Raw genomic sequence first — 18,152 nt, 5'->3', positions numbered from 1 at the left:
TGAATCAGGAAGAAAATTGCAAATACTACTTCCCAAGAATTACATTAGTAAGGAATTACATTCCTAGACTGGTCTCCCTGTAGTCCATACCTTTGGCCAAAACTGGGTGGCAATGGTGATGGTAGTGATGGCATGAGGAATCTTTGCTGACATTCCTCAGGACCCAAGTTGAGGCTCCTCTGCATGAAAAAGGCCTCCTGGTCTGGACAGAAGACTTGAGAACAATGGACACTGAGCCACCCCACCATAAAGCAAAGAAAAATCATCAAAATAACATGTGGACCAGGCATTGCTGGTTATTTTCCTATGAGTTTTGGTAAAAAGCATTCTAGTTCTTAATGAATTTGGCTTTTGTCTCTGAGGTTCTTTGTACAATAAACAACTTGATCCCTATGTGCCTCTGATGTTTCTGGTTGTGGAAGTCAGGGAAGATATGTGTCCTTTCCTCCCTTTTTTCCCCTTTTGGTCAAACCTTGAGTATATATTGCGCAGTGATTAGCATTAGCACTGTTGGCTGACGTTCTGTCTTGTTTTCATTTTAGTGTCCTTATAACAAAGTGAATACAAATGTCTGTGTTTTTTTCCCCTAAAACAAAATTAAAACCCCCACAATTTTAATTGGAAACTTAATGAATGAGAAACTGGCACAAAATGCTGTAACTGGAGAAATAAACTAAGTTATCCTTTAGTCTCTTTCCATCATTCTGTTTAGAGCCTTGGATAGTTGTTCTTTGGCTATTTTCAAACATCACAATTCAAAGTGGCTCCAGTGGTAAACACAGGCTTATTTTGGCATTCTTGTAGCCTGTCATTTGCTCCAGGGCAAGTGATCTCAAGCAACTAATGCATGGATGTTAATCAATCAAAATGAGCTCTGCTTTTATGGCAGGAGCAACACATGGGTCTTCTCCAGTACTCCGTGGGACATACTGATAGATGTTGCATGTCTATATAATTCCTCTACCTAGTTAACTTGCTGAAATAAGCCTTTACTCCCTAGTTCTTGTGATGGCTTTATGAGTGTCTCCAGTAGTCGTCTAGTGAAGAGCCCTAAGACTTCAATATATACAGGTCTCTAACTCTTACTGTTGCAAGAGTAGCTTGAAAAGCTTATATTTAGGTCAGAGCTTGTAAGTTACTTTTATTATTTTGCTGGATAGAGGATTCTTAGAGTTTCAATTTCATAGCACTATATTTTCCCCACATTCTAGTCAAGCCTAAGAAACTAAGCAACATGTCATTATTGCTGCTGCTGCTGCTATTGTGTGCCTTCAAGTTGATTCTGGCTTATGACAACCCTAAGTGAACCTATCATGGAGTTTTTGTGGCAAGATTTGTCCAGATGGGCTTTGCTTTTGCTTCCCCCTGAGGCTGAGACAGTGGGACTTGCCCAAGGTCACCCAGTGGGTTTCCATGACCAAGTGGGGATTTGAATCTTGGTCTCTGGAATCATAGTGCAGCACTCAAACCACTATATCACACCGGCACATACTGCACATATACATTCTGCAAATCCTCAAGAACATAAGACTAAATTCATCTTTCTGGCATGTAATTTTGCATTGTACCTATCTTGATGTATCCTTTTTGAGGCTTGCAACAGTTCTTCGACCTTTATCATGCTTTATGGTGTATCTAGGGTGGTGTCTGGTTGACATATAATGATCTTCAATCTCCATGTACACTTTGTCCCTTACTCCCTTCCCTGTGTGTTTGACAAATGTCACTTTATTTTTCTCTGTGTTGATACTTTTTTCTTTCTTCTTGTAGGATGATGCTGTAATGAAAGCAGAGGAGCGGGCAAGTGAGATTCAGCGGCTTGAGCAGACCATCCAAGATCTGAAAACAAAAATTGCAGAGCTGGAGAAACAATTTCCAGCAGCAGAGGTGCTAGTTTCTAGTAGCAATCAGTGGAAGGAGGGTGGACACACAACTTGTGAAGGACACTTCAATGAAACTGTTGAAGAACAGGAATCGTATAGCCTGCCAAAAACTATAACTGCAAAATCTGTGCAGACTTCACCAATAGACGATAATTTAACACACACAATGCCTTCTGCCAACACACTGCCACAAGCACCTCCTCTCTTGAAAGGGGACCTGAGTCAAGGGCCAACTCAGCCATTGCCAACACTTGAGCCACAGGCCACTTTTTGCTCTGAAATATCTTTAGTTCTCTCACCCAAACGGATTTCAGTACAGTTGGATGCTGTCCAAGAAAAACTAACAATGTTGCAGCCTTCAGGACCTGATGCTAATTTGCCATCTTCTTTATTGCAAGAAGAACCAATGTCATCCACTTTACCCTCAGCTCTAAGTACTGAGATTATTACTCACGGAGACAGTTCCCCTTCCTTATCCTCTTACCCTGTTTTGGGGTCTCCCCCTGGACTGTCTGACACAGAAATGTCTACTTCCCTGCCTGGAGCAGGAGGCCCATTTTTAACGCTACCCTCTCCTAGTTCAGGTGTACTACCTTCTCCATCTGCCTCAGGATGTTCCCTGTCCTCGCCTCCTGCCCCACTGTTGCCTAGCAAAGGGATTCCTCCTCCACCACCTCTGCCTGGAGCGGACATGATACCACCTCCCCCTCCCCCTCCCCCACCTCCTTTGCCTGCAGCTGAAATGCCTGGTGGTATCCCGCCTCCACATCGTCTTCCTGAAATGGGAGTGCCACCTGCACCACCTTTGCCAGGGGTGGCTGTTCCTCCTGCACCACCCCTGCCTGGCATGGGTATGGCCCCTACTCCCCCACCTTTGCCAGATATGGGAGTGCCACCACCTCCTCCTTTGCCAGTGACAGCTATTTCCTCTCCTCATCTTTTGCCAGGCATAGGCATTCCTCCTCCTCCTCCACCACCACCGCCACCACTACCAGGAATGGGGGTGGCACTTCTTCCACCACCTCCACCACCTCTCCCAGGCATGGGGGCACTTCCTGCTCCTCCTCCTCTACCAGGAATGGGAGTACCGCTGCCTCCACCTCCACCTCCTTTGCCGGGTATGGGAGGACCTCCGCCTCCACCACCTCCACCACCTTTGCCAGGCATGGGGCCACCACCTCCTCCTCCTCCCCCACCTTTGCCTGGTGCAGGACCTCCCCCTCCTCCACCACCTTTGCCTGGTATGGGTGTGCCACCTCCTCCACCTGTTAACCTTCCACATGTTTCTGGGTTTCTTCCCCCTCCCTTGCCAACTGGTTTGTTTGGAATGGGGATGAACCAGGAAAAAGGTAGCAGGAAACATGCAATAGAACCTTCTCGACCAATGAAGCCTCTTTATTGGACAAGAATTCAACTTCATAATAAAAGGTAACATACATGTTGAAGATTTTAATAATTGTGGTAGAACTGAAAAAAAAATATCAGTAGGTCAAATCACTCTACTTTGTTCTTTCCATGGCATTAAAGATTAGGAATCAGGATTTATAATGCCCACATTTTTGGATTAGGTTTTATGTCTTTATAAGAGAATATTGGGTGAAGGAGTGTTTTTCTATGTATGTTCAAAGGTAAATATAACCAGGTGGTATAGATTGTATTCTGGTTGGAAATTAACAAAGTTTATATTTCCTTAGGCAGCAGTGTGCTTTTCTGAATCAAATGTAACACTAACATGTATGCTTTTCTGCATGATTTTTATGTAAACTGTTCTTTTCCAAAGAACTTTCAAATGTAGTCTCTTGAGCTGCCAGTTCTCACATATGTGGCAAGCATCACCAAATTATCTTGTGCAATCTTCATGTTGCTTGTTGTGGCCAAAGGTACATAGAGATAGCATTTTGTGTACTGTCATGCCCATGTACCTGGCTAGACAGGACTGCAGGGCATTGCTATGACTTTGAACAGCCTACAAATGCATCAACATTTTTGACTGCATGCAGTCATGTACTTCCATCACACAAGTCCATGATGTTCTCGCAGTATAAGGATTCAGTGCTGATCTCACACATCTATACTGGCAGTGCAGTTCTCACATTAAGAAAAAAATCTGACTTGCTTTTCACAACACTTTGAAATGTGCTCTTTTGTCAGAAAAAGGCTGACAGAGGGAACATGATGGGGAAAGGGATTTATGCACACAGCAGAGGAGAACATCAGGGACAATTTGCTTATGGGCAAGAAACACTTTCCAAGGTTTTTTTTGGTTATTATTTTAGCCTTTGTGTCTCTTTACAGGAGGTAATGTTTAATTGAAATAACAGATGCTAGGCATCAAGTCTTCAGAAAAGTCATGCCTCCACAAATGTCTACTTATGCCTTTGAGTTCAGCATGAATGTTAGTAATAGAATGGGGGTGGGTGGGTGCTCACATGCTCAGAAGTAAATTAAAGTTCCAGGAAGTCCCTCCAGGACTGGGTCTACAAGTCTATCAAGTTGTGGTCTAAGCCAGGATGACCCCAGATGTTGCATTTTAAGAGATTGATGCTTAGCATGCAGTTTTATTCCTGCTGCTAAAAATTGAGGAAAACGAGATTGGTTTGAAGGAATGGATAGTGTGTGTCAGTAGGGGGAAAAATGAATATTCTTCTTTGGTAGTGCAGGCACTATTTCAGTAAGGATGCTTCCTGACAGAGGATCACCTAACAATACCAATCAAAAGACATTGAGCAGCTATTGCCTCTTTTCCTCCATAATTGGAAAGGGAAATAATTGGATGGGGTTTTTTTTAATAAAAAAAAATATGGCAAGAACCGAGGGAATACAGAATATTACAAAGATATCATCACTGCCCCCACCCACTCAGAGCTGGGTGAAATTCATCTGCATCTCATCAACCTACAAAATGCTAGTTCTAAAACTTAATTACTCAACACATTAATACATGCTCTTGGAAGAATGGGGTAATTTCAGTGCCTTAAGCAAGTTAAGGACATAGGAATAAAAGCAATTAATAGTGTAAACCCAACAGAAGTTACCTGGACTATGGGCAATGCAACTGATTTCTGAGGACTCACTTCCTAAAGTGAGACCTGTAGGGACTCAAACATGTTTGGAAGCCATGCCCTAAGATATAAAAGTCCTGAAATCTGGAGTGTGTGTGGTTGCTTAAAGGGGAAGGCAATGCATGTGCTCTGAAAAGGCACACTCTTTCTTATTACTTACACATGTTGTTTCCTTTTAACAATGACAACTATTTCCAAGAGTGAGACATGTCAAGAAATGAAAGGCACAAAAGGAAATATTTAAGGTTATTGAAGAGAGGCTATGCAAGGGATATTGTATTGTGTAATGTGAGCAGCTGAAGCTGTGTTACAGAGAATTGTTTTCTTTGTGTGTGGTCGTGTTGCTGGAGTTGTTTCCATGATGTTTTCTGAGAGTTTTCCTGTGTAACACAAAACTAAACTGAGGTTCTATCTGTGTCTTCTTTTCTTCTGGTTTGTGTCCACTACTGTGCACATCATTCCCTTTCCCCATTTTCTGACCATCTGACAGGCTTTTTCCCTACCCAAGTCTCTTTCTCAGATGGGGAAGATAAGATCTAACCCAGAGTATGCTGCTAGCAGCTTGTTACAAGGAAAGGAGGAAGGTCATGATGAAAATGATAAGGAATTGAGAGACACAAGAGAGATATTTTTCTCACTGTTAATCCATTTAATAAATTAACCAAAAACATCATGTCAGAGCTCTGCACTGATTGATGGTGTCTCTAACAAAACGTAGAACTTTTTTGCTCATTTCAGGTTAGCAGTATCCTGTGTAAACTTGGTCTGTTTTATGGAACTTTTTTTAAAAATCACTCCTTATTTGTTTTTCCAGCTTCCTTGGCTTGCTCAAATTCAGTAATAATGTGTAAATATTTTCCAGACCCCATTATCTTTCTTGACTACTGCCATAGTAATTGTGGCTAGTAAACTTCAGATATGAATTTGATGATACACTTGTTAGAACATGAGTTTATTTAAATATAAGCATACAAAATGCTAAGAAAATTATTCTGTGTAGAGAATGTCTAACATTTTTGCTTTAATATGTGGAAAATGGGAATATGCACTATTTAATTTTTGTGATAAACTAGAAAGAAATTAATGCTACTTTTAGTAGCACTTAAAATAATATTCATCATCTATCTTCATTCCACTATTTTGTGACTATTAAGTCTGATATTGCCCTACATAGGTCTTTTGCTTAACTTTAGAGATTCTAATGCTTCACTTGTGTGGGAAAAAATTGAAGAACCTTCCATAGATTATCATGAATTTGAAGAACTGTTTTCTAAAACAGCTGTTAAAGAGAGGAAGAAACCCATTTCAGATACCATCACAAAGACAAAGAACAAACAAGTGAGTAACTTTGCAGTATCTTTCTTGTTTCTTTGGATAAGATAGGTATGGGGAAATATTAACCAAATCTAGAAGGAAGGTATCAAGTTTAGCAGATTTGCATGTAGATAGTTTATGGTTCATCTATGTAGAATTTTTTAATAAAGAGCAGATAAATTTAGCTCAGGAAAGGAGAGAAAAAATTCTGCGATAGTGAGACAAATTTATTGATTGTGTTTGTATAGAAAGATGGTGCAGAAATGTTGGAAATATATATGTACATTTTGCAAACAAAAACAAATAAGTGAAATGTTTTTTTATTTACAACTAAGAAGAATGTGCAAAAACTAAAGAGAGTAAAGGGATGTGAGAAGGGGAGATGCAGAATGGGATAGATGTCCTTTTTTTAAGTGAGATTCCCTTCTCAATTAAATTTACAGTGCAATGGAAATTATAAGTATTTATTTTCATAATGATATGTTGATAATTATATGGAATATGGAAAGCTTGATAATTTTCTTTCAGCTTCAAAGGAAGGAAAGGGCAAAGCTCCTCTGAACAAATCTTGTCAAGAAAAATCATGTGGTAGGTTCACCTTAGGGTTGTCATAAGTTGGAAACAACTTCAAGGCATGCAGCAATAGCAACAAGATAAATTTCACTAACTACTATTAATGTTGGGAATGAGCAACTGCTTTAGATGAAAAGAAAGTGAACAATTAAAAAAATCATAAACCTTTGCTAAACAGACTAAAATGTTAATATTGAAGCTAGTTAGTGTTAGGACATGCTTTCAGAATATTGAGACTACTAGAAACCTGTGAACAATAAAATAACATATCCTTATCAGCTATCGCATCATAGGACCTGATCAGACACAGGGTGAAATATCATCCAAAAGGTTGCAGAAATGTTGTGGAAGCGCCAGGATGTGATCATCTGTGGTGCTTCTAAAGTGTAATTGAGGCTTCCCGCTATGTTCCCGACATGGAATCATTTGCGGGGAAGCCAGGAGGAGCCATTTCCTGAATGACGGGATATTTTGTTATTCAAAAATTGGCTTCCCCACGAATGATTCCGTCGGGAACATAGCAGGAAGCCACAATTACATTTTAGAAGCGCCACAAATGATCACACCCTGGCACTTCCACAATGTTTCTGCAGCCTTTTCATGATGTTTTTGCCCACGTGTGATAAGGTCCTATTCTAAATGAAGGTTAGGAACAACTGGCTAAGTACCAGCTGGGACAGTATCAAATCAGAAGGCACAGTGATGCTGCTCACAGTCAGCCAGTGGCAGGGTCAGGAAATAAGGAATTTCCACAGTCCACGTTCTTGAGCTTTGTCACAAGTGACATAGAAGGCATTGAATGTACCACATGCGAGGGTGATGTGGTTCATGGTGAGTCCCCATACACAGGTCATTGATCATGTCATGTAATGTATGTGTGTTTCTCAGCTTTGGAGAATGGAGCTTATTGGACACTGAAAGCCCTGCCTTATTCTGATGTTCACAGTAGGGGTGTGGTTGAATGGAGGAGAGAGTTGCCTAGTTATTTGATATTCTAAAAATATGATAAGATTCCTTACCACTATTATTTAGAACAATTCACCAGACAGAAGGAGCTCTGAAGTGTGACTAATTTATTTATTTTTATATGTGGGAGGGAGTGATATGGAAAATCTCAGTATACCTCAGTTGATGGTCAGTTCCTCTCACCTTTGCTAGATAAAGGTGGCTTGACTTTGCTTCTGGCAGGCAAGATGCCTACCCTGTGATTAAGGGTATACACACTTTCCCTGCTTGGCAGATCTGATGTTGTATTAATAAAAGTGGCCTTATTATTCTGTTCTCCATTTGTATTCTGATGTTGATATAGTATCTGAAGTGGAATGCTCTGATTATGATTTTAGTCCAATTTTTTTGCCTTCTTTAAAAATGGCTACTGAATATGGTGGTCTAGGTAAATGAAAGGATGGAACAATAATAAAATAATGTTTGCTGAATCGATTAGGCAACTTGCTAGATCATTTTATTGGTGCTTCCCCAGATGAAGGTGGAATTATGAACCTTAATTTTATACAGTCAGCAACAGCAATTAGAATATAGTATTTCAAAATAAGTGCATAAGTTCAAAATAAGGCCTGAGTCACTGGAAACACCCATTTGTGGATCCTAGGCTGCAGGCTATGTCCTCTTTCAGACCACATAAGCTATTTAAAATACACTAATAGTCAGTCTGCTGTTATGTCATCCCTACCCACTTTTTCTCAGTGTTTGGGGTTTTGTATAGATCAGTGTTTCCCAAACTTTGGTCCTTCAGATGTTTGTGGTTTCTTCTCCCAGAATTCATGATGGTTGACCCAAAGGGCTAGGTCTTCTAGGAACTGAAGTCCAAAACACCTAAGGATCAAAGTTTGGGAAACACTGGTTTGGATGATAGTTTTGTTAGTTGTGTCACAGTGCTAATGTTGATTGTCATCACTTTGAATAGTTTGGGTGGTGGTGGTGGTGGAAGGGGGCTGGATCCAAGTTGGGATAGACAGGACCAGTGTACCTATCATGCTCAATTATGTGGGATCTCCTTAAGAGTTCACGGGAATATAGTTGAACAGGTCAGTCCCAGCCTGGGAGCAGATACTACTGCTCTGTCTCTCGCTGGCTTTTCTTCATGAACGAAGATTCAGGAAGGACTCATCCTGCGCTTTCTACAAGCGTGTTGATGACTAAAATGGCCAATCTGAGATAAACAAGTCCAGTTGCAGAAAGCACAGCAGAAAATCTCCTTGGGTGATGTTTCTGGGTTGTGGTTCTTTCTGCATTGTTGTTTCTCTTCAAGACTCGTTCAGCGTGAGCTTTCACAAAAGGCTGCAGCATCGTGTATAGTGTGTCTCCATGCCTCCCGATGCGAGGCCAGGGTGGACCATTGTTGGTGGTCAATTTGGCCGAGCCTGAGATGTTGTTTCAGGGCGTCCTTGTATCTCTTCTTTGGAGCGCCCCTCTTACACTGACCTGTGGCGAGATCACCGTAGAATACTATTTTTGGGAGGCGATGGTCCTTCATCCTACTACTGCTACTAATAATAATAATTTTATTTATATTTCCTGCCTCTCCCTGCAGATTGAGGTGGGATTACAACAATAAAAACAACAATTACAAGATTAAAACTACAGTGTCATACAATAAAACAATAAATGGCTCTGCTCCATGCCCAGTTTGCAGGGGAACCACAAAGTGACTTCTGCCTGAGTGGATAACTGCATGTGTCATTTCAGTACTACCAAACGGGAGCTGGGTGAACAAGTTTCCATTGGCTGACAGATGGATTGACTATCAAATGTCAAGAGGGTTGACTGGGACCTGGATCCAGACCCATGCTGTGGGCCAAACCTATTCAGCTGTAACCAATAAAGGCATGGCCTTTTCCATCCCAAGGAAATGTGGTCTGTGTTCATGCTGTGTTCATTCCAGTCTCGCCACTGGGTCTGGAAGTTTGTTGGTTTGTTTTTAAATGGGATACCATCAGTTATAAGCATCTGTGCTTCCATCAAATAAACGTTTGACACTGCTGAATCATCTGCACAACTTGCAAAAGTTTATTTTATGAAGACGTCAAACTTGGTTCCCAGATTTTTAAAAAGCTTTTGTATTGAAGAGCTCTATAGCTGGAAGAAGAACCAGCCAAACTGCAATTGTCTTCTGAGAAAATCTTGCTAGATGATTTGAGATAGTTTATACTCAAATACATGGGTGTGTCTACTCAGTGAATTTTGACTTGTATTAACATATCATGAGAAATACAAATCTCTGCAAATAATAAAATGATGGCTACTGACTTGGTTTGGCAATCAGTGGTTAAACAGGCAGGCAATAGTTGTGGTTAAACATTAGTGGCTGTGGTTTTTAATATTTGGCTGTATTTATTTTCCTTGCAATGGTAAGCTCTTTATTATATTATTTTTAAATAATATTTTTAAGAATTGGAACTGGCTACTAATAAAGTTCTTTAAAAGGGCATGTTTCCTGCAAAACACTTACCAAGAGTTGAATGGAATTCAGCTTAAGGATATGAATTTATGGAGCTTCATTGCAGACCATTTATCAATGTAGCTTACTACCAGAACATGGAAGAGTTATTTTTGGTCTACAACTTACAGAATCCCTAGTTGTCATGGCTACTATTATGCCAGTTTGGGATTCTGGAAGCTCCGGCACAGTTCTTTATAGACTGCATCCTGGACTTTAAGAAAAAACAACAATAACTTTGGATGTGTTTGCGATTGATATTTTGCATGTGATAATACACATTATTGATTTGCAAGAAGTGTTTTTGTGCTTTTTCACTGTGCTGGAAAAATATGTTGAGATCTTGCAAAAAATATGTGATATCTGGGTCTGCATTAAGGAGTTTGCATGGTATAGAATGCAGCTACAGTCAGTGTGGTGTAGTGGTTTAAATGTTGGATTAGGACTCCAGAGACTAGGGTTCATTGCCAGCTCAATCATGGAAACCTACTGGGTGATTTTGGGCAAGTCACATTCTCTCAGCCTCAGGGGGAAGGCCATGGCAAACCTCTTCTGAAAAAATCTTGCCAAGGAAATCCCATGATGGGGTCACCTTAGAGTTGCCAAAAGTTGGAAACAACTTGAAGGCACATAACAACAGACAACAAATAGTTTTTTGTGGATTTTTTGGGCTATGTGGCCATGTTCTAGAAGAGTTTATTCCTGATGTTTTGCCAGGAATAAATTCTTCTAGAACATGGCCACATAGCCCAAAAAACCCACAAAATCTATGGATGCAGGCCATGAAAGCCTTCAATTTCACAAACAACAAATATATCTTTAGCATTAGCTAGACCTAGTGATTTAAAGCATGTGACTCGGTGGGATTGCTATCTTTATCAGGTTCTTTTTCAGTCCTGGGGACTGTTGAAGAACCAAGTTATTTGCTTTAGTTGACATCTTTCATGAGATAAATGAGGCAGGTCTTTCCAATTATGCCTTGGTATTACATTTCAGTTGGTTGGTTTATCCTGGGCAATAGAAGGGGTAGCAATGCAGTGCTGGAGCCATGCAACCAAGTTAACGTGCTGCTCTCTGTTGAGTGGACAATGCCTGTCCCATTGCTGATACTGAAATAAGTTCCAAGTATCTCTTAGGGAAGGTTCTTTGTGTTAGAAAGATAGGGTACAGCATTTTATCCTTTGCCCCCAGGCAAAAAATAACTCAGCATTGGGGGTGAGGCAGGCATGTCTAAAGAGTCCCTCTGTGTTAGAGACCCAAAGAATTCTTTCTTCAAGCTTCTTGCTGCATTTGTGTTGCTTTTGCTTTTCAACAATGTTAAAGACCCATTTACGAATCTGTCACAAAATAGTCTGCTGCTCGTCCCATAAGACTGCTGGTCCCATAAAACAATATGCTAAATTATTCCAAGCAAGAAAAAAAAGCCTTTGTTTTAGCGTTAAACCAGAAAATTAAACATCTCTTCATTTACTTTTAGCACTTTGTAAAACTCAGAATTCTGTTATTATTTCTAATTACAGAAATGTTAAAATCTATTGTTCTGTCTCCTGGTGAAGACTGCAATGCTTATTTCTTCTTATTACTATGTATGTGAATCTAAACAGTCTGAGAAATTTTTCATCAAATGTCATACAAAGCAGCATTATCTAGAGTAGCTATATATTAACAGGGGATTAGTTCTTTAAAACAGCACATGTAATGGTATTTGTTCCACCCGCTCTGCTATTTTAATGATAGAAACAAAGATTCCTAGCAGTTTGCAGTTTGACGCAAAATATCAAAATGAAATGGGTTGAAGGGGAGGAATAAAGAGAGATAGAGAGTCAATTGTTTTCTTAGAAGAGCCATGTTTCTGACACAAAACAGACATAGGCAGCTTTAGTTATGCTGGAGTTTCATTTAATCAAGAGAAATAAATGAAAAGATGCTTGCTATGAAGTAAGGTAGGGAATTTCGATAATCCAATTTTATTGCATGGATCACTGGTGCTCTTTGTTGCTGAAAAAGCATCAACACTAAAACACAGTTCCCCTCAAAAGTAAAACCTATAATGTTTCCCAGTATATAGAACTTGTTTTTCCCATTTGGCTTGAAAACATGATGCTGGGATGGACAGGGTGGAAAAGAATACTATTTTTAAATGAATATAAGCTAAAGTCAGTGTGGTCTTATGCTCTATATCTTCCTAATATTTTCCAATAAAAATAGGAATAGAAATAGAAATACTGTACTAAGGAATATGCTTCCCCCCTCCCACACTAAGCAAGAACTCCTCCTCAAGCTTTCCCTTACCAAATACTTTGCAGAAAATTCAACTATATCTGCTCATTTTCTATATTTATTTACTCAGCATCAGCATCACTTTGCATGCTTTGGTGGGCCAAGAAGTGATAAATAAATGCCATGAATTAATAAATAAAATGTTCTGCACAGTTTTATACACTGTAAAGGAGTTTGTTGTTTTGCAAAAGATAAACTAGAAAAATAATGTCCTACAATCTATTATCAACCTGTTCAAAGAACATAGTAGCCTATCTGGGTTGTACAGTATACGGAGCCTTAAATCATTATGAAGTGATGTCAGTGGTCTGTACTTAGAAAAAATTGGCATCTCCAAATGATGAAAATAGGGGTAAACAGTCATACACCTGAGCCAGCTTACATTAAAGCTTGCTTTCCCTATACTGGAAATATGTGTCTTTATATTCTAGGGACACATATTTCCTTTTATTCTAAGGACACATATTTCCACTCTTCTTTTATGAAATTGGCCCACTTTAAGGTAAGCTGGCTTGGATGTGTTGCCAGTGTATTGGATGTAATTAAGCCAAATGAGGTAGCCATGCACATTCCTGCAGACATTCATTTGGCTAAATCCATCATTTGTTCTACCTAGAATAAACCTTCTGAAATGAATGGGACTAATTAGTCACTATTAACTTCTTCCATTGATTTAAATGTACCTTCTGCATATAGGAGTAATGGTAGATTTATCCCTTTGATTCAGAAGTAAATGATCCAGTCATGCTGAAGATAGACAGAAGGTGTCTGTTATCAGCATAAATATTTTTCCCAATCTGATAATAATAATAATAATAATAATAATAATAATAATAATAATAATAATAATAATTTGTATTCTGCTTTTCCACAAAGGAATCAAAGTGGATTCCAACAGTATAAATAAAACATCAACAATTAAAAATTACAATTTAAAACCCCCCAAACCCCAACCCAAGGGCAAAGCTTGTCAAGTCTTGATGTTCTCAGTTATTCTCAGCAATGTATTTCATTCTGTGGGAATACAGAAATCCCAGTGGTTGGACCCAATTTAAAAATGAGAAACTTTTTTTGCTAGGAAATATATTCATTTATATGGAAGAAAGGCATGAAATCTAAATAACAACAACCTGGTCCATTATGGCTTCTGTACTTATTCAAAGAAGTAAAAATAGTATCTTCCTATTCCGACTGCATTTTATTTTAATTTAAAACTGCATTTTGTTCTTTTAATGAGTAATGTGTTTTAATAGTGTAACAGTTTAATTCTGTTTTAATGTTCACTTTTGTATGTTTTTGATTTATTTTTTTAAAAATGGTAAGCTGATTTGTTTTCAAACTTTGGGAAACATTAGAATCATCACCATCACCACATTCCATTTCTAGGTTGCATTTTCTTATGGGGCCTATTTTTGAATAAGATATTGTTGTTACACTGGCAGTATAATCATAGAAAAGTGTCACTTGGTGGCTAAACAATGCCTACCTTGCCTTGTTTTATAGGCTTAAATGTAGACATTTACACTTATCATTTAGTAACTAATGTAATAACTGTTGACTTGCAAGAATCTGACTCATTGGAAAAAAATGGTGACAACTAGTAATTTAGCTAGTTGTAATGACTAGCCATGTTGAAAGATTTCTGTTAGTATCAGCATTTAAATCAGTTGCAGAAAGTAGAACTTGTTACAAAACAAATTCTGCATGAGGTAGATATTATTTTGAGGGAAATGGATATTCATTTTTTCCTCCAAGTATTTAATTATCTAACATCTGCACTGCATTACCTTTTACTCAATATCTGAATTTGGAGGAGGGCATTTGTTATCTTTATAGGAACAAATTTGGCATGTCCTTTATTTACTGATCAACAATAAAAGCCACTCAACAGTTAGAAACTTGGTCATAGATGTTAGCATGCTGATAACATCTCTAGCTTCCCCTATATTATTAAAAGTTGTTTTAAAATGCAGTTCCAAATTCTAAATGAGAAAGCAGGCGATCTGTATTGGGTCTAAGATGATTTGTAGAGATTTGATTAACAAACTTTTTTAGTTTCTCTGTTTAATGGCGTCACTAGTCTGTAGCCTATGGGCTTATACGGCTGGAGTTAATGGGTTTATTTTATTTCTAATTGTGGGAACTGCTTTGGGACATTATGCTAATATTCATATTTTGTCAATTAGCTATGTATTCTTGCAGCCACTGTGCTGGAGGAAATATGATACTGTAGTATTCATTCAGAATGTTTTGTTTTTTAAAGTTTCAGTGAACATTTAACTTTGTACTTGTTGGTAACCAAACAGAGGTAGATAATATGAGATCCCTATTAATTAGGTTTATGGATCTCTGTAGGCAATAAACTTGAAATAAACCTATAGTTTTATCAGTGTGTTTTCATAAATGTTCTCATACAACCTTTTAAACCTGCCACAGCTCCTACAATATATGAGGAAGCACATAGTGAAATTTGTTCCAAATTTTCTTTGCATTGTCAAGTAAGCAGTATATCACTGTTCTAGGAAGATGGGAAACTGCTTCATCTTGGGTGAAACTATTTGTCAATCTCACTCAAATGCAGACACATTCATATCATCAACTCTAAAATGTGTTTCTTCATACATTTTATGTAAAACTCTCATTTCATGATTTCACAAATCGTGATTCAGCATGCATAGGCATTATTTAGGTGTAAATGCAAATTCTCAAGGATTAATTGTCACTTTAACATTAAGAAACTTAACTTTCCAATGTTGCTGTGACTGCCTCTGTTTGCCTCCAGGTGGCATATCCAGTTTGAAAGAGTTTGGGAAATAAAATGTCTAGAAACCTAGGATGGATGCTCTCTTTCACACACACTTCACTTAGTCACTCAATTTCTGAGGACCATTTCTGAACATCACAAGCATGTCAAGAAACAATATAATGGAATCCAGACATGGCATAGCACTCACTCTTTCAGCACAGCTCATAGCTATTGAAATTCTTAATGGAAAAAGTCATTGTTACACTGCTGCTTACAACTTCTTTTTGTACTTGTTTAGTCATGGTTGGCTACACCCTGAAAATTTTAGAAATGTTGTGTCTGTGAATTCTTTTCCTATAAGTGGGTGATCTTTTTATATTGGTCAGCATCTTTCAACTCCAGAACTCCAGTCAATGATTTCGTTTGTTGTTTTGGTTACATAGCCACAATTCATTATGTAGCATGAAAACTTACTCACCCAACTGGTAGGATTGTAATTTAGCCTTTCTCCTCTGAATGAATTTGAACTTAAGGGGCTTTTCCAAATGACAGAACTCACAGTTTCCTCACTTTTCCTCTCAATACATTTTAAAATATCTGCTGTTAAGATGATGAGGCACAACTATAAGTCTGTATTGTAAGGTAAATAGAATCCAAATGCATAGAAGGCCAAATGACTCTTCCTGCTTAGCAAAATCAATATCTGAGCGGTTTCAGTCAAGGTTATTGCACTATTCACGGATTTTACAGCGGGTTCATTCCACCTCATTCAAAATTCATTATCTTTCTTTATTTTCCCCACTATTTCTTTTTCTTTAATGCACAAAACTGTTAAGGAGAAGAAAACAGAATGGTTGCACACAGAATGGTAAACACCCTCTATCTTTCTGAAAATATTTGTAACAACATATTTTAATGTGTAAGTCAAAAAATAAGGGCACATTTGAGGCAAAGCTGGATATTTCATCAAATGTTTTGCTTGCAAAATCTATGTCTCCCAAGGAAAGTGCCAATCACTTCTGGACATTTTCAGATTGTCTTTTCTCTTGCTTCAGGATGAGCCTTTGAATCAGGATTTGAAAGCAAAACAGGTGCTTATTTGGGGTAAAAGAACACCCTAAATTTTTACAGTAAAAAATAATGCTTGGGGGTGCTCTGGGAGGGGACCCAAGTGTCACACACAATACCCAGGGGCTTGCAGGCAGCCCATGCATTACACAGTTCCAGGTTGTGCTGCTCATTATGTCAATGTAATAAACATTGACATTTGAATAAGCATAACTAGCATCTACAGAGAAGCCCAAACAGCATCAAGACTGAAGGGAGGAGAGGTGGAGATTTTTACTACTACTCCTCCACTGCCACCATCATGATTGTAATGAAAATACAACTCCACTAAATCTGCTATTTGCACCAGGGCAAGTTTTCTTTTCCACCAATGGAGGATTCTCTTTGGATATAAGCAGCAGCTTTGGGTCAAGGATTTTGTCATTACAGTGGTAGGTAGGAAGGCTGTCTGATGCTGAGGTTCTGATGCTGAGGAGTTCCTCCATGATTGCTCCTTAAAATCCTCCAAGTTAACTGGATTCAAGTCTTGTGTAGTTTTGCCCTAAGATGACTGTGACTGAAGTTTTGATATTTTAGAGACGAAAAGGGAAAGATAGCCATTGAAATCTAAATTTATGTTATGGCCACATTTTGGGAGCATTATTTTTTCTTCCCAGGCTTTCTTGATTTAGTTTCTCCCATTCTCACCATTATTTAATGTCTCCCAGAACAAATTATGCAGGTACTAAATCTGCATAATTTAATGGAGGAGCACGGTGTATTATGTGCAGCCCCTAGTCCCCTCTTTGACATTTCAACACACCCTAATGGCATAGTGTGCCTCCAGAAGCCACTGGGAAATGCAATTTGCATTTAAACTAGATTGCCACTCTGAGGCCTCTTTTAAGCCTTTAGATACCTTTAAAAGAGAAAGAGAAAGAGAGAGAGAGAACCTAGCAATGTCATTTCAGACATCTGTCTGTCTGTCTGTCTGTCTGTCTGTCTGTCTGTCTGTCTATCTATCTATCTATCTATCTATCTATCTATCTATCTATCTATCTATCTATCTAGGTTATGGTGTGTTCAATGTGTATGCCAGAGGTGGTGTGTGATTTTCAAAGGTCTGGGAAAAGGGAGAAGTGGCCTGATTTGTACGTGTTTATTTTGTTTAGGCTAGATATTGTGAGTAACATAGTGCATTTTAATTTAGAAGGGGTCTTACTATTGGTAAAGGGCAAAGTCCAGTCAAACTTAAGTATTGTTAAGTTCCATTCACTTCAAATGCAAGCTTTTGTCTCATCCAGAAAGAATAATTGGATCAAACACTGCTTAACTTTAGTGGCTATAATGTGCCCAGATTTTCTCAGTGTAATTTAAAGACAACACTGAATTCTTGTTTGTGTGCACCTGTGTATTTTAATGCATGCCACCCTTTCCTCTAAATTTTATTTTATTTTATTTTTTGACTAACTTCTTGTGCAAAAACAAGTGTTGAGTCACAATTTGTTGTTGTTGTGTTAACTGCCTTCGCATCGATCTCAACCCATGGAAGCCCTGCCTTTCATGATCTGAGCAGTCAAAGGCTTTGCTATAGTCTATAAAGCACATGCTGATTTTCTTTTGGAACTCTCTGCTATGCTCCATTAGCCATAGTATATTTGCAACATGATCCCTTGTGCCTTTTCCTTCCCTGAACACTGCTCAGACTTCTGGGATTTCTCTTATCATGTATTGTTGGAGTCTATGTTGCAGTATTTTGAAGGTGATTTTACTTGCATGGGAGATTAGTG

The 18,152-nt window shown here is 38.6% G+C and overlaps 1 protein-coding gene across 1 annotated transcript in view; it reads left to right on the top strand.

The window, feature by feature from the left end:
* FMN2 (formin 2) overlaps positions 1–18,152 on the top strand; it is a 231,538-nt gene that overhangs the window by 80,387 nt on the left and 132,999 nt on the right. The window contains exons 5-6 of the mRNA XM_089529847.1: positions 1,771–3,311; positions 6,139–6,283. Coding sequence (XP_089385973.1) covers positions 1,771–3,311; positions 6,139–6,283 — 1,686 coding nt within the window. The remainder of the gene's footprint in view (positions 1–1,770; positions 3,312–6,138; positions 6,284–18,152) is intronic.

Source organism: Sceloporus occidentalis, unplaced genomic scaffold (assembly GCF_023333645.1).
Source record: "Sceloporus occidentalis isolate IW3139 unplaced genomic scaffold, rSceOcc1.0.p SCAF_6, whole genome shotgun sequence".
NCBI lineage: Eukaryota > Metazoa > Chordata > Lepidosauria > Squamata > Phrynosomatidae > Sceloporus > Sceloporus occidentalis.
Note: the sequence above shows the minus strand (reverse complement) of the source record. Positions and strands in the feature narration are given on the sequence as shown.